Source organism: Cucumis melo, chromosome 6 (assembly GCF_025177605.1).
Source record: "Cucumis melo cultivar AY chromosome 6, USDA_Cmelo_AY_1.0, whole genome shotgun sequence".
Taxonomy (NCBI): domain Eukaryota; kingdom Viridiplantae; phylum Streptophyta; class Magnoliopsida; order Cucurbitales; family Cucurbitaceae; genus Cucumis; species Cucumis melo.
Window position 1 is genome coordinate 29,858,131 of NC_066862.1, and position 23,118 is coordinate 29,881,248.

At 31.3% G+C, this 23,118-nt stretch overlaps 1 protein-coding gene across 1 annotated transcript; it reads left to right on the plus strand.

The window, feature by feature from the left end:
* The first annotated feature begins 3,295 nt into the window (after positions 1–3,295).
* LOC103490904 (14 kDa proline-rich protein DC2.15-like) lies at positions 3,296–4,059 on the plus strand. Its single transcript, XM_008450649.3, has one exon. It carries the CDS (start codon positions 3,368–3,370, stop codon positions 3,770–3,772), a length of 405 nt encoding a protein of 134 aa, XP_008448871.1. The 5' UTR covers positions 3,296–3,367; the 3' UTR covers positions 3,773–4,059.
* The last annotated feature ends 19,059 nt before the right edge of the window (positions 4,060–23,118 follow it).

Here is a 23,118-nt window from a genome sequence, read left to right on the forward strand (position 1 = left end):
TTATTTCCTTTCATAATTTTTTTTATCTCTTTTAACTTATTATCATCCCTATGTCCTCTTTTCTTCACTTATTTATTTAATTTCTTTTTTACATATTCATTTGTTTATTATTTCATTTAGTTCTTTTTTTTCATTTTTTTTCTTATTTTCTTTATCGTTATTATGTATCTTTTCTTTTTCTTTTTCTTTTAATTTATTTTTTATTATTATTGTTATATTTAGTATATGCATACATTGATATCCTAAATTATTTGTCTAATTTATTGTGTGGTATATTTTTTATTTCTATTTGACTTTCATTAAAACTTTCTTGAAAATTTTAAGATACTTTTAATCATAATTGTATTTAATTTTGAAATCTTTTTTAAAATATTTTTTCTCTTTAAACCATTTAGAAATTTTTTTTCTTTAAAATTATTTATTTTAAAACTCAAAATTAAATAGATATTTCATAAGGTTTCCTAATCTACATTTTTTTTATAATAACCACGCCGATTTCGATAAAAAAAAAACCTACGATGGAATCTAGAAATTTCTGGGAGTCCATTATTTCTAGATTCTTGAGGTGAGGGATCAATATCTTAGGGAGTCCGAGATTTGATCCCAAGAGAAAATATATTTAATCAATGTTTAAAATAAAAAAAAAACTTTATTCGAAGACTAACCTATGATAGAATTTGAGAAATTGTAACAATTTCTCATTCTCTTAAGGTGAGGAATTTTCCCTCAATATAGTCTAATTAATGGGTGTATCCCACTTATTTTATGGGATCATTGCTCCAAATATTGGAGTGGTGAGCAATGAAATAAGACATAGTTTTTTTTAAAAAAATAAATTTTATTCAAGACATTAAATTTGGCCACCGTTTTATAAAACGGGTGTTATGGGGTGCTAACACCTTCCCCGTACACAAATGACTCCCGAACTCAACTCTAATTTTTTCGTAGACCAGTCTTTATTTTATTTAAAACGATTCACTTTATTTCGGTGTCCAATCACACCGTAAAAAAGATTGGTGGCGACTCCTCTTTTCTTTTAAAAAAAAATAAACCTTTTTAAGGATGTCGGCCGCTCCGCGTCGTCTCGGGTACGTGGCGACAGTAACTATTTTCATTCTTATATTTACCCAAACTAGAGCCCTACACTACTTATTCCTACTTCATTTGTCAAAAGCAATTAATAATACTTATCCAAAAATCACATAACATAACAATCAATTGACTAAACTAAACATATTTTAATCATTTTCCTTCAAACCAAACTCCTAATGGTGAATTAAATAACGACAATAAGTTTCTTCATACTTTGGGAACCAAAAACAACAATCCAAAATCAAAAAAGTCCAAAGAGACTATTTTTTGCAATGAGACAATATTAATTAACATCGCTATGCCTTTATTATAATTAGACTCCAAATTGGCATCTAGCTAGCTATTGAAAAAATTCATTGATATTAAAAAAATAATTTAAAAGTGTATCACGGGTCACTCTAAGCTTAGAATCTACCATAAGAGTTCCACCATTCTTTTTTTTTTCTTTTACAATGCTTCCAAATATATATGTGTGTGTATATATATACAGCAACTTGACCCATTTGCTCTTTATTATAATTTTTTTTTCCTTCCCCATTTGTGGAACCATCTTGATCATTTTCAGCCAAACAAAAATTTGCTGCCCATTTTGCTTAGTTGAATCTAAAGCTAAATATTCACCAATCGTATGGCTAGAATTGATTTCAGTTTTTTGAGGCAAAGATTGTCAGTTAATGGTAATCAATAAAGATTTCAAAGAGTTTATTCTCTGAAAAAAACAAAGAGATTGTTTTGTATGATGTCTTGATTACAAAGTTAAGAAATTGAACATCCAATATAAAAGAAAAAGAATTCATTTAGCGGTATATTTTAGCTATGTTCATGAGTAGAGAGAGCAGTTTACAGTTAGAGAAAAAATACAAATTAAATTAGGTTGAAGATTCATAGACGTCAGAAAAATTTGAGACTGTTTATATCTCATCCATTTTTCACTAACAGTATGTTTTTCTATCAAATATTTCATAAAAGAAGAACAGCTTTTAAATAATTAATCCATTTTTTAATCAGTTCTTATATATATAAACATTTAAAATAAAATTTTAACCATCTAAAATTTCACTAAACCCTTTTTAACTATTAATAGCTTTTCAATGATACTTGTAGAAAAGTACAATTTTATTTTTTTTAAAATATATTTCTTTCAATGTTATTCCAAGCATCAGAACCATGTATTTGTATTTTACTACTGCCGGTGACTTCTGCTTTTTTAACTTTTCTTCAATCATTTGAAGATGTTCCCAAACTATGGTAAAAAGAAAAATTATTTATATACAAACATAGTTTACATGCTGAATCAGAAATTGATTATGAAATAATAATAATAACAACAATAATAGTAAAACATCATTTTTATAAATAAAAACCTTAGCTGTTTTGAAATTATATATACACACACATATTGGTATCTTAACAACTTAGCATCTAATAGTGCGTCTTCCATATTTTAAGAAACCGTATCTAATATAGTTTAAATGAAACCTAAACCAGTTGGAAGACATTACAATTGCAGCCGCTACATTGTTCTCCGAATCGATCTAATCTTTTTTGTAACAATGACGTACTTAATGACTATTGCTCTTAATTGAAGAGCTATTCTTAGCTCTCCTCTTGACATTTTCTTGATACTTTTGAATCTAGGATATGATGAAGATGCTATGGAAATGCGTTAACCTAGTTAGTGCACATCATCATCAGTTTCTCATTATAAAACTGATCTTATAAAAGGCATAAAATTGATGAACAATTTAGAAGACAACACTATTCCTGACATGTTTTCAACTAGGTGTTCACACATTTGTAGTAATGAAGTTTGATTTCTTGTGTTCTAAGTTCTCAACTAGGGTGTTCCTACATCTTGTATTCAAAAAATCAAACTTCTCACTTTCAAGATCTCAAACCAAGAAAAAGCAAATAATTTTCTTCCTTAATAAAATCCATTAGATTAAAAAATAATGTTCACGGGGAGTTCCAAAACCAAGATTAATGATAGACTCTTCTGATCCAAAATGTACCAAGAAAACGAAAACACCTTGAAAAACAAATATAAAAGATTCTTTAAACCTAAAGCACATCTCACAATGCCAACCCTTCCTCACATGGCCATAATTCCTCATTATAATACTCTCAAATTGCTACTAAGAGAACCCTTATTTCACTATAAATACTGACGTTACAAGCTTCTACAGTCACGCCACCTCAAAAATTTTAAAGAAAGAACAAAAAGTAGCAATCAACAAATTATTTCAAGAGATCCTTCTTTACATTTGGGAGAGAGATGGATTCTAAAAGAATTTCAAATGCTACCATCTTTCTTGTCCTAAATCTTGTGTTTTTTGCCTTTGTTAATGTATGCCACGCCTGCAACGATCCAAAGCCAAAGCCGACTCCAAAGCCTTACCCTAACCCTACTCCAGTAGTGAAGAGCTGCCCTAGAGATGCCCTAAAGCTTGGGGTGTGCACAAAGCTATTGAACGGACCAGTCAGTGCACTCGTGGGGTCCTTACCAAACACTCAATGCTGCTCGCTTCTCGATGGGCTTATCGACCTTGAAGCTGCGGTGTGTCTTTGCACAGCCATCAAAGCCAATGTTCTTGGTATCAACATTAACATCCCTATTTCTTTGAGCTTGCTTGTCAATGTTTGTGGAAAGAAGGTTCCCTCTGAATTCCAGTGTGCCTAATTTCAATTAAAGTCTAGCTTATACTTTGTTTTTAATCACTTTGTTAATTTTCATTTCAAGCAATTGGTATCATTGTTGTAATCTCTTAGGAGATCAGATGTGTGTTTTAATTTCTTTTGTCTACCTTTTTGTGCTCTCTATTTTTCATATTTCAGTTATTTGATATGTTCTGATTAAGGATTAGTGAATGCTTAAAAATTTCAAGCACTTGATCCTTACTTGTAATTCATGTAGTCAATTGTCAGTGGAAATTTAAATTAATAAATGTGTGACTAAGGTTTAGTGTATGTTTTGTTATCTGTTGCCAAATATATATATATATATATTCTTTTCATTTGGTCTATGAATTGGATCGACATGTATACTAAATTAAGATTAGGGAAATTGAGGAATTGGGGTCCTAAATTATTGACATAATTAAAAGGCTCATAAACAATTGAAAAAGATAAAATATTAATATTCATTTCTTTGAGTAGTCATGAATTTGTTACTTCTGAACTTTGGTTTATCTTTTATAGACATTCTTTCATGAGTACAATAAAATTCTTGGGTCGCAAATTCATTCGTACGTAGTTGATTTGATAGATACTTATTATTACACATGTTGCTAGGGTTACTTAACAGGGACGACAAGAAGAATAGAAAAATAGAAGGTTTTCTTTTGATAAATGGTAAATTTTTATTTAAATTGATAAAATAGCAAAATCGAAAATATGGAAAACTAATTTCTAGAATAACGTCTTAAATGCCCCTACCTAACCGAAAAAATTGAATCCTAATACAATTATTCAAGAAACTACAAATACCTTATAATTAAAATTTAACTCTCAACACATGATTAACACATCAAAATCAAACTTCCATAAGTTACAGAAACTATTGGAGCTTCCAGCTCGTCTCCTTCAAACCTTTCAAAGTCTTCATACTTGGATTTTCTTCTAGTCGGCTCCTCTGACCGAAGACTTTGGGATTTTTGTCTTGCTTGCGGCTAAACCCGTGAAAGTCGACTAAACCCGACTCCAATAGACGTCGAAACGTTAGAACCCGCCGCAAACCTACGATCAACATCGTTGCTAAAAAAAGCCTGTTTCCATTGACATCGAAACTCCAACGTCTTCCTCTGATGGCTAAACGACCAACCTCTGACGGCTCCAAAACCATGATTAAACCAGCCGTTAAACACATTGCGAAGCTGTTGAAGCGAACATCGGTGCTGCCGTAAACAGCGCAAAACCGTCATTTTTTGTCCGCCTCGAAACCCACAACTAAACCTTTAATGTCTTCCTTTCCATTGACCAACGTCTCTCTTCCTGTTGGAACGCCGAAAATCGTCACACCACTCTTCTCTATCAATCTTTTTTTTCTAGAAAAAACTCTCTCTACTATGTTTTTTCAACTTACAGCTACCCCTCTTCCTATTTTTCATGTTTATTTTCTTTTCTCTACTTTAATTTAAAAGACATAAGGAAAAAGATTCAATTAATTGCAAAAACGCAATTGAGCATATTTATGGTCATTTAAGAAATTGTAATAATTACCAATATTATTAATAAATTATTTAAAATATAACAAACCCCAGAATCTTGTAGATATATTTGCATCATTTTATGGATAATTTATAAATTTTGAATTCAAAATAACAATTGCGTATTATGTATTATTTATGAAATTATTGTTAAATCAGCAAAATTTGGAGATGAAAATGTTGTAAATTAAGTTTGTTATTTTAGCATTATTTTAGGATTCAAACTAACCATTTAAAATTAAAGTGTAAAAATTGGATTTTAAAATAAGGTTAAAAATTGAGATTAAAACTAAATATTTTAGGGTGAGATATATATTTCTAAACTCAAAAGATTAATAAATATCAAATACGTATTATGTATTATTTATGTCTATTTCTTTGATAAATAGTTTGAAGAATAAAAAACGCGAAATAGTTAAACTTATCTTTGTATTAATTTAGGGATACGAGGTAAAATTTGAATTTAAATTGACGATTTTAGAGGATAATATAAATTGTAGATTTAAATTATTATTAAAATTTTGTAATATTTATTATTTAATAAATTTTTGATAAATAATATGAAATATAAAAAATTGTGAATTAATTGGTTTAAATCCTAATAATTAAGGGATGTTAAAACTAAAGTCGTATCTTTAGAGGATGTTGGTGAAATTTTCTGCAGCAAGAGAATATTTTTTTTATTTAGTTAAGATTTACTAAAAGTGAATGTGTTTACAAATACACTGTATTTGTACTCTGTGATATTTTGTTTGATTTTTTGACCTATACAAATACATTGTATGTATTTGTATGTGAGGAATTGCCGTTTGTAAAGGATATACCAAAATAGTTTGAAAAAAAAAATATCCAACGGGCAGTTTTGCCATAAATCAAAATATTTTTGGGATTTGCTATTTTTCTATTTACAATCCAATATTTTGCTATTTTGACGGTTAATTTTGAAGGAAATAGCGAATTGAAACTAATGGCATATCTTTAGGGATTGTGGGAACAATATAATATTTTTAAAATTTAGGTAAGAATTATTAAGTGAATGTATTTACAAATACATTGTATTCGTGATATGTGATATTTTGTTTGATATTTTCATTTCAACAAATACACTGTATTTGTATATGGACAATTGTCATCCATGGAGAGGTAAATTCGAGTCAAAAAAACAATGAAAAAATTATTCTAGCAGTTAGTTTTGCTATAAATAAAATATTTAACAGTTTGCTATTTTTCTTTTTTCTATCCATAAATTTGCTATTTCCACGATTTTTCCTACTTAGCATTAAAAATTTGTTACGATTCACTGCTGAGATTTGTATTTTGGGCTTAACAAACCAGCTTGAAAGCCCATTGATCGACCCAAGTCTAGTCTAAGCTCTATCCAAGTTTGTGGTAAAGTTACAAATTGAACGATCCGATCCAATCCAACCTAATGCATCTTCCATTATTTGAAATTTGAAACAAAAAATCTTCAAGCATTTTATTCCCTTACTTTGAAAACCCTAACTTCGTTCGCTTCAAATTAAAAAATCCATCCGCATCTCATCCTTTGCATTGTCCCATTTTGCATCTCCTTCGCATCAGAAGAGAACCCATCATTTGTTTTGCATCTCCTTCGTCCAGCACATCTCCAATCTTCAACTTTGTCCATTTCACTTCTTATTTGCAATTTCAATTGTTCGTTCCACTTCAATCTCCAATTTTTAAATCCGTCCGACACATCTCCAATCGTCTGTTCGCATCTTCAATCTTCAGGCTTCGCATCATAGCATCTCCTTCGTCCGGCACATCATCTACAATCTACAAAGGGAACACGTTTAGTGAGTAGTCAAGTATATTTTTAAATTAACAAAAATTATTTAAAATGTGTGGAAATAATTAAGTGAAGATATATATATATATATATATATATATATATATATATATATATATATATATATGCCAAAATATCATAGATGTATATAAAATTATTGTTTCATAAATTATACAAAATAATTTTAGAGATTCAAACATTATATTTTGAATAATTTTAAGGATTCAAACTAAATTAAAACCAAAGTGTAATTTTAGGGTAGAATATATAACAAATACTATCATTGACATAATTTTAGGGATTCAAAGTAACTGTAAACTTTGGATTTAAAAATAATTTGAAAATTTTCAATTAAAACTAGAGAAAACCGTGACCTATAGAGTAAAACTAGGGTTGGATACATATCAAAATTATATTTGACATAATTTTGTAGGGATTCAAATTAACAATCTAAAATTAAGGCGTAGAATTCGTAAACTTTAAAATAGTTTTAAAAATTTGAATTAAAAGTTTAGGGTGAAAAATTATTCATGTATATTTTTTTTATGAATAATCTGAAGAATAAATCATGCTAAATAGTTAAATTTATTTATATATAGATAACATCTGAAGGACCCTCCAACGAACGTACGTGTGTATATTTTTTTTATGAATAATCTGAAGAATAAAACATGCTAAATAGTTAAATTTATTTATATATAGATAACATCCGAAAGACCCTCCAACGAACGTACGTGTGAGCAATTGCCTTTCGTGGAGGGATAAATTCAGTCCAAAAGAGTTGAAAAAATTCATTTGACATGTAGTTTTGCCGTAAATCGAAATAATGTTGACATTTGTTATTTTTTTTCTATATAGTATTTTGCTATTTTCATTCGTTATTTTCTATCCTCTATAAATATATAAGTAGATTTAATATAGGCTCAAACGGTTCGATCAAGCCCCTTTCAAAACCAATTTGAACCATAAAATAATATTAATATCAGTCATAAAACTGTCACGATCCAATCCATTCTAGATCGAGGCAAATTCAAGCCCCCCTTCTTTTTCTCATACTTTTTTATTGAATTATAAATTAAAGTCTATCGTCAAAAAAATTTTAGGTCCACTGAAAATAGGTATAACTATTTTGAAAATTGAGCTAGTCAACTTATTATTGAAGAGTGAAAATATATATGTACAAAGTTTTTTCACAATACTATATTTTATTTACTCAAAGATAAAATTTCAATATTATTTACAAATATATTTAATTAGATATATCATTGTTGTATCCATCTAGTCTTTTTATATTTCTTTGTATATATACTAATTTCAAAGAAAGTATTAAATAATTAAGAATTAAATATGTTTTTCTTAAACAATTAATATTTGAAAAATATTTTAATAATCAAATAGATTCTAAAAACTTGTAGGTGAAAAAATGAAATAATAATAATGGAACAATTTTTTTTTTTTTTTTTTTGCAAGAAATTGAAAGAGACTATATGAAAACCACCTACAAAGAGGGGTCATATAGAAACCCAATATATTAGAGAACCAAAGTCGATACAAGTGGAAAGGCTAGAGAAAAGCCCTTGAAGATAACACATAGAATAGGACCTTAATTAAAGAAAGCCTAAAAGTTTAGGGTGATTTGCGCCGGAGAGTAGTTTGAAAGAAGTTTGTTCCTACTAGACCAAAGCCCTATTAAGTTGCAAACATTTTCCCAAATATTGGTAATTGAATTTTGTTTGCCCCTGAATGTTCTATTGTTCTTTTCTTTCCAAATGGACCAAAGTAATGCAACTACTCCACTAAGTTTAATGACGTTTTGTATGGAAGTGGGTTTATAGGAGCAGAGAGAAAGACCAAGAGAATGTAAATTGCTTCTGTCAACTGCTTCGATGACCAGAGAGCAAAGTTTGTGCAAAAGGTGAGAGGTGATTTTGCAGTTTAAAAAAAGGTGATCCAAATCCTCTCCTTTTTCCAGAAAAAGCTCTGAAATTCTTGTGTCAACCCAAGCGTTTGCATCCTTTAAAGGCTTGGGTTGAGACAAGAATTTCGAAGCTTTTTCTGGAGGATGTCGATCGTATTGATTTTTTTGTGGAAGAGGGACTAGAGGAAGAATTTGATGTTCTTGGACAGCGTGGACTTCCACAAATAGGAGAAGAGCTGGCGAGTTCCATCAATTTGTTGGTTCGTGACCCTATCGGCAACAAAGGTATGTTTGATCAAAGCTATTGAGAACGTATTGTCATTGTTTAATTTCCAAATAGGTTTTCCTTCTCCCATAGCTTTATCTGGGATGTTAAGAGAGGATTGAATGCTATTCCATATTCTTTTTTCTCTATCATATAGGGGTCTTATGTGATCTAGGGTTTAAATTTTGTTTCTGTCATCCCATCATTCCATAATGATTGCCTCTTTATTGATAGCTAACGCAAATAATCTTGGGAAGACTTTATGAAGAGGACCATTGTTGGACCAATTTGCAAACCAGAAAGAAATGTTCCCACCATTGTTGATTTTCCAATGGTAATTCCTATCGAACCAGTCCAAACCTTTCGTAATAGAGTTCTAGGGCGCATTTGAGCTACTGTGTTTGCTGTTTTTCGGAATATCCCCAATGTGAGACTATCAGTCTTATTCTTCTCTTTTACATCTAAAACATAGTGAAAAAGAAAAGGTTATAAGAGAAAAGGAAGACTATCAATTAATTATATTGAAACAATTTTATATATACTTCATTTTTATTTTAATTTAATAAATTAGTTTATATATAGGTTAATTTTCCTAAATATAACACAACACTATAATATTTACGGACAGTGTAACAAAATCAAAAAGGTCATAAAGTCGGTCATTTTTTTTAAATATTTCAAGTTTGTCCTTCATTTCCATCTTTTTTTTCTTCTATTCTTCTTCTACAATTTTTCTTTTATATTTTTTTTATCTTTGTTTTCAATGAACCATAAATCTTATATTATTTTTTCTTCATAATGTTATTTGGTTCAAGATCATGAGCCAAATATAAAAGATCTTGGTACATGATATCGTGTAGATTTGGTCGGCTACACAATCGTGTACCAAATCTAAACAATATTGGTACAAGATCGTGTACCAACTATAAAAAATCTTTAAAAAAATCATTGGAATATTGGAACACAATCGATCGTTTAGATTTGGTTACATGATCGTGTAGCCAAATCTAAATGATCGTGTACCAAATATAAAAGAATTATCTACAAGATCGTGTACCAAATATAGATCTTTTATATTTGATACACGATCTTGAAAAAAAATTGTTAGAATATTTATCTGATACACGATCTTGAAAAAAAATCGTTGGAATACCAATACACGATTATTTAGATTTGGATACACGATCATGTACCAAATCTGAATCACACATGAGTGGACAATTAATTGCATGTTGATTAAGGTATTTTTTGTATTTTTCATTATGGACTTTTCTGTTTTTTTTTCGAAAAAGGATACGATGGGTCAATTGGGTGCACTCAGACATCTCCACTAGGAGGACACCCCCTTAGCACCCTCATCACTCCCGCTTCATTAATATATAAACAATCAGTACACGAACCAAAGGAGAAGAGCTAGAGATAAGCCATTTTAAATAAAAGTCGAAATGTTTAAAGCTATGGAACTACAATTATAATTTGAAAACAAATTTGATTTGCTACTCCATAAACCGGTTTGTGCAAGGATATCTTCCAAAAGGTCTTGAACTTCTTTTTTCTGCTGCTTGAAAACTCTACTGTTTCTTTCCAACCAAATCTTCCATAGTAGAACAACAATGGTATTGAAAGTTATCAGCCCTTTTTGAATCTTTATATCTAGGGAACAAATATCCTTACATAGGGAGATCACGTCAGTAAGAGTGTTATTCCAATTCAACAGAGTCCGGACCTTGTTCCATAACGACTGTATATAGGGGCAGTGAATGAAAAGATGGTTTATATCCTCTTGGCTTTTGTTGCACATATAACACCAGTTTGGGCTAAGGGACCAGTTTGGAAGACATTTTTGCAATCGTTCAGCAGTATTTATGCAGCCATGAATAAGAGTCCAAATAAAGAATTTGCATTTTTTTGGGAATTCCACCTTCCACAGAGTTTTGTAAAGACTAGGAGGGAAATTTGCTGAACAAGAAGTAGCTCCGACTAGGTCCTTTCTAACAGATGCAGTGTCAAAAATATTGTTTGAATTTAGCTTCCAGAGAGGCTTTGAGGATCCCCTGTCTAGCAGAGGCATTGTTAGAGTGGATTTGATATTGTGCCACAAGTTTGTTTCATGATCGCGGAGAGGGTAGTTGATATGGATATTCCAATATTTTAGGGATGGATTCCAGAAATTTTTTACAGTACCCTTTTTGTTTGTAGACAGAGCGTACAGGCGAGGCGCAGACAGAGAGGGGAGATTTACTATTCCAGTTGTCAAGCCAAAAAGAAATAGCGGCCCCATCATTGACCTTCCAACCAATGTTTTTATACAACCAGCTAATACAATTTGTCACAGCTCTCCACGGTGCCTTGTTACTGCTGAATTTTCCTCTGATAGGAAATTTGCCCATCATTTCCTGATCATATTTGGTAATGATCAGTCTTTTCCAGAGAGGATCTTTTTCGGTTAAGAATTTCCAGAGCCATTTGTAGAGGAGGGCAAAGTTTGTGCTATGGACAGAATGAATTCCTAAGCCTCCTTTCTCCTTTGGAGTTATAATTTAGTCCCATCTGATAAGGCTGATATTGTGTCCACTGGAAGAGCCTTTCCATAAAAAATTTCTCCAAGATGCTTCAATTTTGGGGGCTATTCCTTTGGGGGCCTTGAAAACCGAAAGTTGATACATGGGGAGACTTTCTAATGTTGAGTTTATCAATGTGATTCGTCCACCTTTGGAAAGCTGAGAGTATTTCCAACTACTCAATTTTTTTTTAATCTTCTGAAGAACGTTGTCCCAAAAAAAATGAAGGTTGAAGGATTCCCACCCAAAGGCATGCCAAGGTAGTTCGTCGGCAAATGATCTTTTCTTAAGCCCCAACTTTTCGTTATTGAGTTCGCACGGTTTGCAGGGACATTGATGGGGAAAATAGTAGACTTGTTCAAATTGATATTAAGCCCAGAAGCAGATTCAAAGAGGAGCAGGACCATCTTTAGATTTGAAATATATTCCTCATTGTCCTCAACAAAAATGAGAATGTCATCAGCAAATAATATGTGAGTGAGATTTAGATTAGGGCCAAAATTTACTCCACTAATTTTTCCTTTCCCTTCCAAATTGATAATAAGACGACTAAGGTAGTCCATAGCCAAAACAAAAATGAAAGGGGAAAGGGGGTCACCTTGTCGAATGCCTCTGGAAGGTTTGATTCTGCCCTTTGGTTTGCCATTTATAAGAATAGAATATTGGACGCTGCAAATGCAGCTGGCAATCATTTTCCTCCACGCCAAGGAATAGTTCTTCTTCATTAACATAAAGTCTATGAAGCACCAATTTATTTTGTCAAAGGCTTTTTCAATGACCAACTTTATAACAAAACCTTTGGCTTTTTTGACTCTCTAGTAGTCTATAGCTTCATTTGCATTTAAAATGGCCTCTGTTATCTGTCTTCCTTTGACAAAAGCCATTTGTAACTCAGAAACAGTGTCGGGCAAAGTTTGTTTCAATCTATCAGCCATTACCTTTGTGATCAGCTTGTAGATAGTTGTAGTGAGGCTAATGGGGCGAAAGTCTGATGATGTCTCACACTTATCTTTTTTTGTTATAAGGGTAATGAGAGTTTCATTGACTGCTTTGTTGATGATTTTGCTGTTATGAAAATCCTTGAAAATGTCTAGGACGTTTTGCTTCATGAACGACCAAGATTTTTTCAAAAACTCCATTGTAAAACCATCTGGACCCGGGGCTTTGTTCTTTGCAAAGGACTTTAATGTGAGCCAAATTTCAGTTTCATTAAAGGGCATGTCAAGCATACAACGACTGTGGTTGGTAATAGGACACCAGTCAAGATTATCAATAAATAATTGATTGATTCTTTTATCGGCATGGGTCTCTTTGAAATGATGAATGAAGGTCTCGGCTATGTCACTGTCATTCATATAAATCTGCTCGCAGTGGTTGGTCATTTTAGAAATTATGCTTCTTCTTTGCCTGGTTGTACATATTTTATGGAAAAAAGAAGAGTTTTCATCTCCTTCATGATTCCATATTCTTTTACATTTCTGTGCCCACATCTGAGTTTATGTGAAGGTAACTTGGGAGAGATCGGCTTTTAGAGCAAGTCTTTTGTTTCTGTGCATTTCAGTTAAATTACCTTCTGCCTCTAATTTGTCTATGAGTTCAATCTCTTTAATTCAGGCCTTTTTATTTTCATCAGATTTTTCTTTTTTGACTTTACCCGAATTTTTAATCTTTGTGGCTAGTTGTTTTAGCCTGCGCATGAAAGAGTAACCCGCATAGCCAGATTGGCTAGTATTGTTCCACCACATCTCTACATTTCTCTTGTAATCCATATCTTTTAGATAGGCATTTGTGAATCTAAAAGGAGGGGGGCCCAAGTTACCGAGGAGGACTCGAGGACTATGGCAAAATGGTCTGATGTAATTCTAGTCAAAGTTTTAGAATAATGGCAGGAGAAAGTATTTTCCCATTCAGGTGAGTAGAGGAATCTATCCAGTCTGGATAAGGTGGCCTGTGCTCTGAGGTTGGACCAAGTAAACTTTGCATTTGGGGGGGGGGGGGGGGGTCAATTAAATTGCAACTACAGATGAAAGTGTTGAATCTCTTCATACTTAGAAAAGCTGGATTTTTAGCAGAAGTCTCCTCCTTCCATCTGACTACATTAAAGTCTCCCCCTAGAATCCAGTTTGGAAGGCAGATTGTTTTAAGGTTGTCAAGTTCCTCCCAAAACAGAGGCCTGTTCTTTCTTTTAGCTGGACCATGAATGGCAGAGAGCCACCAGCACAAACCATTTTGGTAACAAACTTTAACCGAGATAGAGAATTTTCCTTCAAAGACACTTTGAATTGAATGTCTTAGATCATCTCACATAACAATAATGCCTCATGATCGGCCATTTTCTTTAAGGAAAATCCATTTGATACTAATTGGGCTCCACAGAGATTTTATAATTTTCCTTGATACCGAGGAGAGTTTTGTTTCAGTTAGAATGACAAAGTCAGGGCAATAGGCAAATATAGTTACTTTATTTGGGCTCTCTTTTGGGCCGAGCTAAGCCCTCTTACATTCCAGGACATCAACTTCATGGGTACACATTCAGCCCCATGGTATCTTTTTCCTTTCCATCTATTACATCATCAGTCAAATTTTCAAAATTTAAACTTGGTGGCCCATTTGGTACAGGTTCCACAACATCAGCACAGGTAGAGTTAAAATGAGAATTAAAAACAGCAGACAACCTAAGGTTATTTTCTTTCAGCCATTTTGTTAATTTCCTCTTGAAGCTTGATTCATCATCATCAGTCTCATCTCCTTTTATCTCCCTTTTCTGCCTTCCCCTTTCTTCATGGTCACTCATGATCATATTTGCCAGATTGTCTTTCACAATATCTGACTCGGTAGGAGTTGTTGGGGAAGGGGTGTACGAGGATCTTTCAGGGCTGGAGAAATCCGTATCTAAAAGGGGAGAAATATGGCCAAGATCCACAACCAGTTTAAGCTCATTTAGGTCGTCTCTGCCCTTTTCATTTTGTCTATTTGTCTGAGAAGTTTCTCCTTCGGTGTCTCGGCTCTTGACTCTATACACTTTTTTCTTTTTGAGGAATTTAATCCTTTTGGTTTTTGCTTCCCGACATTTTTTTGCATAACCCATTGGACTTCCTATATTTAGAGCCTTTGTGGGAGCAGATTGGGCAGAGTAGTGAAAGGTTTCATTCTTTGGGGAGCTAAAGGAAACTTTCCTCTTTGTGTTGATAGGGGTCAGCTTTGGAGGAGAGTCGTCGCAACAAATTTTCTTTCCCTTTTTCTTATCAGTCATTTCAACCGCCTGCTCTGTTTTTATCTTTTCTGTCTTCTCTGATAAGCTGTTGTTGTCATTGTCACCTTCATAATTCAAATTCAAAAAGCTAACAGCTTTATTGAATTTTTTATTGATTTTTGTGGGCCCCTTCTTCCGGCCAGCGTTCATCTGTTTGGTTCTACTTTTTGAAGTTTCTGGTGAGTCTTTTTGGTTAACCACGGCAAGATTTCTTTTGAAAGTGAACTGTTCGGCATATGGGTTGTATTCATTGAAGTTTTCAACAGCACTTTTAGTGAAGGAGCCGTAGATACTAGGATTTCTTTCTCTCAGCCATCTTCCTTCAGGGTGTGTAACTGTTTGAATGATGAAATCACAACCTTCTTCATCATGAATCTGGATAAAAGCTGGTAAAAAGCCCGTATAGTTGTCTTTTACCTTAATTAGAGCTTCGGTTAATTCAGCTCTGTTAATTGTTTCCAGCGCTGCATCTATGAACCCACCACAAGCTTCTCCAATCTGAATAGTCTCTGAATAAATATTCCAAATGTGTAATGGAATTCCTCTAAACCTCGTCCAAACTCCGTAACTGGGAATCACTTTTGTGTCTGCATGTACGCTTTTTGACCACTTTTCAAATTTTACATAGAAAGGACCTACTGTAGTCCATCCAATGTTTTTACATAACAATTTTGCTAAATCCTGGTCTTTGATGAAGAGAAGTGCTTTGTCTGCATGAAAAGGAGCATAACGAAAGCTCGAGTCTTTTTTGTCCGTTTGTTCTCTGAGTCTGTCTATGATTTTGTCCCAATCATCGTGGAAACACCTTCTAGACAGAATAATCGCTTTATTCTAGTCAATGTCATTCTTGCTTCCTTCTTTTCTAACTTCAGATTTCATTGCCGGTAAGAACCTATTGATGGAGGATTCACTGTTTTCTATAGAAGTTAGAAACCGATAAAATATTTTATCGGTTTGTTATATTTTTGAAAAAACTCCTTATATATACTCATGCTTATTATTCTTAAATAATTTGTAAAAAATTGATGTAATAAAACTATCGATTACTTTTTTAATTACATTTGCAGTCTACATAACTATCATTATCATTAATATAATATGTGTTGAACGAGAAATTTTGGACCAGTCTCAAATTGCCACATCATTAACTAAATTAACAAAAAAAAAATACCCATAATTAAATTTAGGATTGATTAATTAAAAGTTGATATGTGTCCCAAAATTGAAATTGAACACATAAATTGGTAAATCCTAATGACGGCACGTGTTTTGATCATGACCATTGGATTATGTCAATTGTTTTGGTCTAATTAAATATTATTTATTCGGGCTAAAGTTCAATTGAACCCAAAAATAAACAGAATTTATAATCCGCTAAATAAGATCCAAAACCACATGGTTGGACCTAGGGAGTATGATCCATGGACCAATCAAGCCAAGCCCACATAAAGATTACCAGACGACTCTATAAAAGATCATTAGATCAAGTTAATTATTTTGGTATTTATTAAATATTATTTATTTTGGATAAAGTTCAATTGAGCCTAGAAATAAGCTTAATTTAGCCCAAATACTAAATAAGACTCAAATTCATATAGTTGGGCCTAGGGGGTCCAATCTGCATAGACCAACCAAGCCTAAACTCATAAATGTCACCATACGACTATAAATATATAGAGGAGTTCTCATTTGTGAGGTTTTATAAATGTAGACTTCTTAGAGCCTAGGGAGAATTCTCCAAATAATTATTAGAAGACTTTCTAGCTCCCCAAAGTTGAACTACATCAAGTATAAGCATTCAATCGAGATTATCGAGAGAGAATCAGATGATCAAGTACTTCGCATCAGATCAACACAAATACAACTTGAAGACAATTTCAACTCCACGAAACACACTTCTCTGAAAACCATATGCAAACAATAGAAGTTTATATTTTAATAATTATTTTATTGATTCATCATAATCCTATAAATTCATCAAATTGATCACGTCAAATTACTCATTTTACAAATACTTACAATTAATAATTAATTAATATTATTATTTTATTGTTAAATAATTAAGTTTTCTCAAAATTCAGAATTGGGGTTATTGTTTACTGATTAATCTATTAAAATTTCATCGAGTTTTCATGATTAATTTTATAAGTGAAATACAAAAATAATTTATTCTCATGCATTATTCTTAACATTTACATGCACAACCAAACACAGGACATTTTCAATTCCCAACAATTTTATTTCCAAACTTATTATTTCCAGGTATTCTTAATTTCAAGCGTCAATTCGTCAATTCAATTTCCTTAATCCATATGTTCCATATAAATAGATTACAAAAGTTTCTAAACAAAATTAATATAGGTATTAAAAGATACATATTAAAAATTGTTTCAAAATAAAACGAGTCTAAACCTAAACCCTAAACTCCTCAAAATGAGTATGTCATATTTGGTTGGGTTTCCAAAATCATTATTCTAAAACATGATTCCCACATCGAACAAAAGTCAGCAACGCCCATGAAGTTATTGAAAGGGAGAAGCTGTTTCCTGCAATATGATCTTTTCAAACAACTTTTTGTTGTGATTTAGAACTTCATGGGTAATTAGAAAACATTATATCTAACCTACATCTCACAATATATTATATATAAACTTCAACCTCATAATTGAGCTAAGTCCATCGCCCAAGAACCCTAAGACATTGTTTGGGCTTGGATCAGGTTGGCCCAACCAGCTTCGATATGGCTAAATATATAATGCATGTTTCAACTTTTTAGTTTGATTTTTAAGATCAAAATTTAGGTCGGGGTATCAGTATATTTAGTATAGGTACAGGGGAGGCTCGAACCCCATCAATTTTATAAAATACATATAAAGAAAACTATTTTAATTTTAATACTTGTAGGTAGTTAAGTAGTTATTATGTTTATCACTTCATTCTAACTCTGGTTTGAATCTTATTTATGTAAATTATTTTTATTTTTTTTCCCAAATTACAACCCTTTGATTTAAAATTTTTGGATCTACCACTAGGTCGAGCTTAAGCCGTCCATTTGATTAGCCTATTAAAAGTTAATTATTTAACTATTTATAGAAATGTTTTTTAGAAGGAAATTAAAATTGTTTAAAATATTTGTAAATATAATAAAATGCCGCATTATTGTATCATCGATAGACTATCTATCACTATCTATAGCTGATAACTAAACTTAAAGTATTTCTAATGAGGATAATTTGAAACCAAAGGCTAGAATCCTTTTAAGTACGAGTTTGCTTCTTTAGAGTTCATGATTTTCTCAAACCTTCCCAATGTGGGAAATCTACCCTTCTAATATTTTACTAAATCCCATGGATTTGTAATATTGATGGTTCATTTGGTTGGTTTGTCTTTATTTGTCACTTCAATGTGTGGATGTGGTTTGTCATTCAATATTTTTTTTGAAAAGATACTAGTAAAGCGAGCTAGAGAAGAGCTACTCTATCACAAATTTTATTGCCATAAAGAAAGTACAAAGTATTGTCCCATTTACACATGTAGATTACAGAAAGCATTTATGTTTAAGGCGATTGTGGCTCGGCTGTAGTTTTTGAAGATTTTGCTTTTTGAGGATCAATTTCCAGTTAGAGAGCAGATATCTTCCCATGAGTTCCGATAGGTTGTATCTTTCTCTGTGAAAATAAGTTTGTTTCTCCGTAACCATATTGTCCATAAGGTAGCAATGGCCGCATTGAAACTGATGATGCTCTTTGCACTACTATCTTTTAATCTGCATAAGCTCAAACAGAGGTCTTTGGTATTTGTATTAGTCATAGGAATACCCGTTTTTTTACTCCATAGTTGCCAAAGCTTGTGGGCTTTGGGGCAGTGGATGAGTAGGTGATTCATGTCTTTATTTGAGGATCGACAAGAGATGCACCAGTTTGGACTGAGGCACATGTTCGAGTTCCTTTTTTGGATATTGTCTATTGTATTAAGTTTCTGGTGTATCATGGACCAGATGAAGAATTTACATTTTTGTGGGATGAGAGACTTCCAAAGGTTTGTCATTCAATATTGAAGGTTGTTGTTTCCATAATTTGGAATTTTTTTTCTAAACTCACTAATTTAGTCAATGAACTTTGGTTCAAAACTATTTACTCCATGTATCTTCAGTTTTTTAACAATTTAATTATTAACCTTTTGCACTTAACAATTTTTTTAGAAAGAGATACAAAACTCAAGTCAGTAAGTACACCCAAGCATCCCGCATCCCCACTAAGTGGATTGTATTTAACAATTTAATCTTTTACTTTTAAATTTGTAACAATCCCTAACAAAAAAAAAATCAATATAAAACGTCTCAGGCCTAGAATTTAGAATCCAGGTTTAGCACCAGGTGGCGCTAACACTTGGTCCGGATATTATGTCTCCATTTGTTTGACCAGTTTATTAATTTATACAGAAAAGAATTTATTAAATCTTAAATCTAATTTATTTGTACGATAGAAACTAAATATAGTGAGATAGATTGTTGCCTCGTTGGTACTAAATATAGTGAGATAGATGGTTGCCTTGTGACTTTAATTTTAACCTTATATGCAAACAAAATATTGAAAAGTTTTGATATACAATCCAATTTCCTATGACATAAACTATATATATATATAAATAAAGGACAAAAATATCAGAACAAAATAGTTATTCAAAATAATTGTGTGCTGCTGCTTGGAGGTTCTCCCTATCAACTGCATAACGTTTTGAAAGATAAAAATATAATAGTAATCATCCAAAACCGACCAACACAATTATTGTTTGGAATTTGGATAAATAACAATTGTTGTTATTTATTATCTTCCTTCCATATAGGTTGATTGCATCTCAAGGATTTTTTTATTATTATTATTATTAAAAGAGATTCATTGATGAGAGATAGACGTAGAAAAAATGAATCTAAATGATATTAAATAAAAATGTTTTTCTTTTTAATTTAACATTATTGTGAGAGATTTAAATTATGAATTTTTTTTAAAGGTATATGTAAAATATGAGGATTTTTAAAGTAGTCGGTCCATTAAATAATGTTAGTCTGATTGCAGCTCTTAAACTATAAATCTTTTAAATCGAGATACATATATACTTTTATATATATATAATGAATTATGATACATATTCGCCACTTATATAAAAAATCACATAACAATGACGATTAATTTGAATCGTAACATCAGAATTTAATGTTTCTATAGTCTTTCCAATATAACATTAAATAATGTTAGTTTGATTGCAGCTCTTAAACTATAAATTTTTTCCTTTTCAAAAAAAAAATGTTTCTATAGTCTTTCCAATATAATATATTATAATATTTAATGCATGAAATTTCATTGATTAATTATCTAGCTAGTAATAGTTGTCCAAACATACCAAAACATTATCCTTATTTAAAACTGTTTTTAATTCTAATTATTCAATTATCTCTAATGATTTTTGGCATTTTGTTCATGAAAAATGAAGATTCTTTGAAAAATCATTACTTTACATGATTAAAACAAAGATATTTATATATATATGTATGTATGTATCAATTAGCCTAAACAAAGCCGTAAGTATCAAACAAAACAAGATTGAATTTATCAAAACTCACGAGCTAGCTTTGAAAGCCATTGAGCAAAGTTCAAGATAAGAATGTGATTCATAATATACTAAACACACTTAATCTACATGCATGCAAACACCTTTTCTAGTAATTATATGGTCTTTTCTCAAGAAAAATAAGGTTAAAAAATGGGCTGTCAGATCTGTCTTTTTCTTGCCAACCTAAATTGAAATTTGGAAACTCAGCCCACAGGAAAAAAAAAATGCATGGTTTCATCTTTCCCACACAAGTGGATTTGAACAGCCCAAAGCCTTATTGAAATTTTCTCATTGGTATGTGATAAATTATATTAATTTATAATAACTGTCTTATATTGTTTTCAGAGAAAATTGTCTTCTTTGTTTTTTTCTCTTTTCTATAGTTTTGCCTCTTCAAACCCTAATTGTCACCGATGAAAGTGAAGGGAACAATATTGCCCTCCTCGTTAGAATAGAAATTTCTGCCTACTCCTTTCTTACATGCTTGTTTATTATAATTTTTAAGTTCAATTAATAACATGTTTCTTTGGCCCTACTTTTTATTTAACTTTGTCTACTTGTTGTTGGGTTTGCTTTTATCACTATGCTCGAAATGTGTGTTATCTTTATTAGATTCACCTTATTTTACCCTTTAATTTTTATTTAAAAAAATTTACAAAAAGAAAGGCTTTAAAAATGTTTCTTCCATAAAAAGTACCACTTTTACTTGAGCTATATAAAAACAGAAAAACTTAGTAAGTGTATGTGTTCTTCTACAAGAAGTATTTTAAAATGTTGATTGTTTGTATTTTTTTTTCTATTTAAGAAAAGGCAGTTAAATATGATAATAGAGTGATTTGAACATCTCCACTAGATAAGCACATTCTTAAGCACTCTCATGGTCTCTTTTCATTAAAATAGTCAATAAAATATCTTGGAAGAATAAGATGACGATCCAAGAGAAGGGTTAGAGATAAGCCCAAGAATAACAGAAGAAATGTTTTATAATATATATGTACTTTCAAAGACCGTCAATTTTTTACCATCATTCAACCTCACTCTACCTAAATATGATAATTGTAGATACCATATTTTGGCCATTTATTTTAATTTTTTATATTTATTTTATTTTATTTTATCGCTTTATTTTTTATTAAATTAAGTTTATTTGAATTTGAATTTTTTTTAAAAAAAAACACACGAAAACAAAGAGTAAATTCCACATCTCCTCCTATTTTCCCTTAGCCACTCGCTCCACAACTCGCAGGATTTTTTTTCTCTCCCTCTTCACGATTCTTCTCACCTTCTTCGATCCTACCTTCTTCTCAACAGTCTAAAAAATAGAAGCTACCATCTTGGTACCCTATAAAAACAAAATAGGAGATTTTCTTAGGGGGAGCGAAGAAAAGGAAGATTTTCTTGGAAGAATGAGAGAAAAAAAGTAAGAGATTTTCTTGGAAGAGGGAAGATCAATTGAAAGGGTTAAAAGAAAAGCGAAGAAACTATTCTACCAATTTGTTCTTCAAAGGTAAGTTTTTCTTTTTCTTTCCTTCTTTCCTTTTTGATTATAATGTAGATTTTTTTTTTCAAATTTGTTTTTGTTTTTTAATTCGTTGAATTGATTTTACCTTTGAATCTTATTGCATCAAATTATATCCGTCCTTTGTATTTTAATTTTGTTAGGTTTAGGCCATTTGAATATTGTTACATCAAGTTAGGCCTCTATTTTATGATTTAATTCTATTAGGTTTAGGTCATTTGAATGTTGTTGCATCAAATTATGTCTCTGCTTTTGCTTTGTGTTTTAATTTTGTTATATTTTAGGCCATTTGAATATTGTTACATCAAATTATGTCTCTGCTTTCTATTTTAATTTTATTAGGTTTAGGTTATTTGAATATTGTTGGATCAAATTATGCCTCTACTTTATGTTTTGATTTTATTAAGTTTAGGCCATTTGAATATTTTTCATCAAATTATGCCTCTTCTTTGTGTTTTATTTTAATTTTATTAGGTTTAGCGTCAAATTTTGCATTTACTTTACTGTGTTTTAAGCTGTATGGTTGCATCAAATTTTTCATTTACTTTATTGGGTTTTAACATGTATTGTTGCATTGAATTTGACATTTACATTAAATGTGTTTTGACATTTAAAAAAAGACCAAATAAAAAACTTTGTTTTTGTAAACCTTTTTAATTTAGATTAAAAGATAAATTGTGGTAACCATTTTTTTGGATGTTGTAGGGTGCTAATAACCTTTCCTATACACAACAACTCCCAAACCTTAAATCTAAATTTACATAGACCAATGTTTCTTTTTTTTTTTTTTTTTTTTTTGTCACCAATCACACCTTAATAGGATTGATGGCGACTCCAAACCTTTTAAATATTAAAAATTAAATGACATGTTCCACGTCGCAATCA

Bases quoted from the DNA above. Each gene is read 5' to 3' on its own strand.
- LOC103490904 (XM_008450649.3), top strand. From the start codon at position 3,368: ATGGATTCTAAAAGAATTTCAAATGCTACCATCTTTCTTGTCCTAAAT.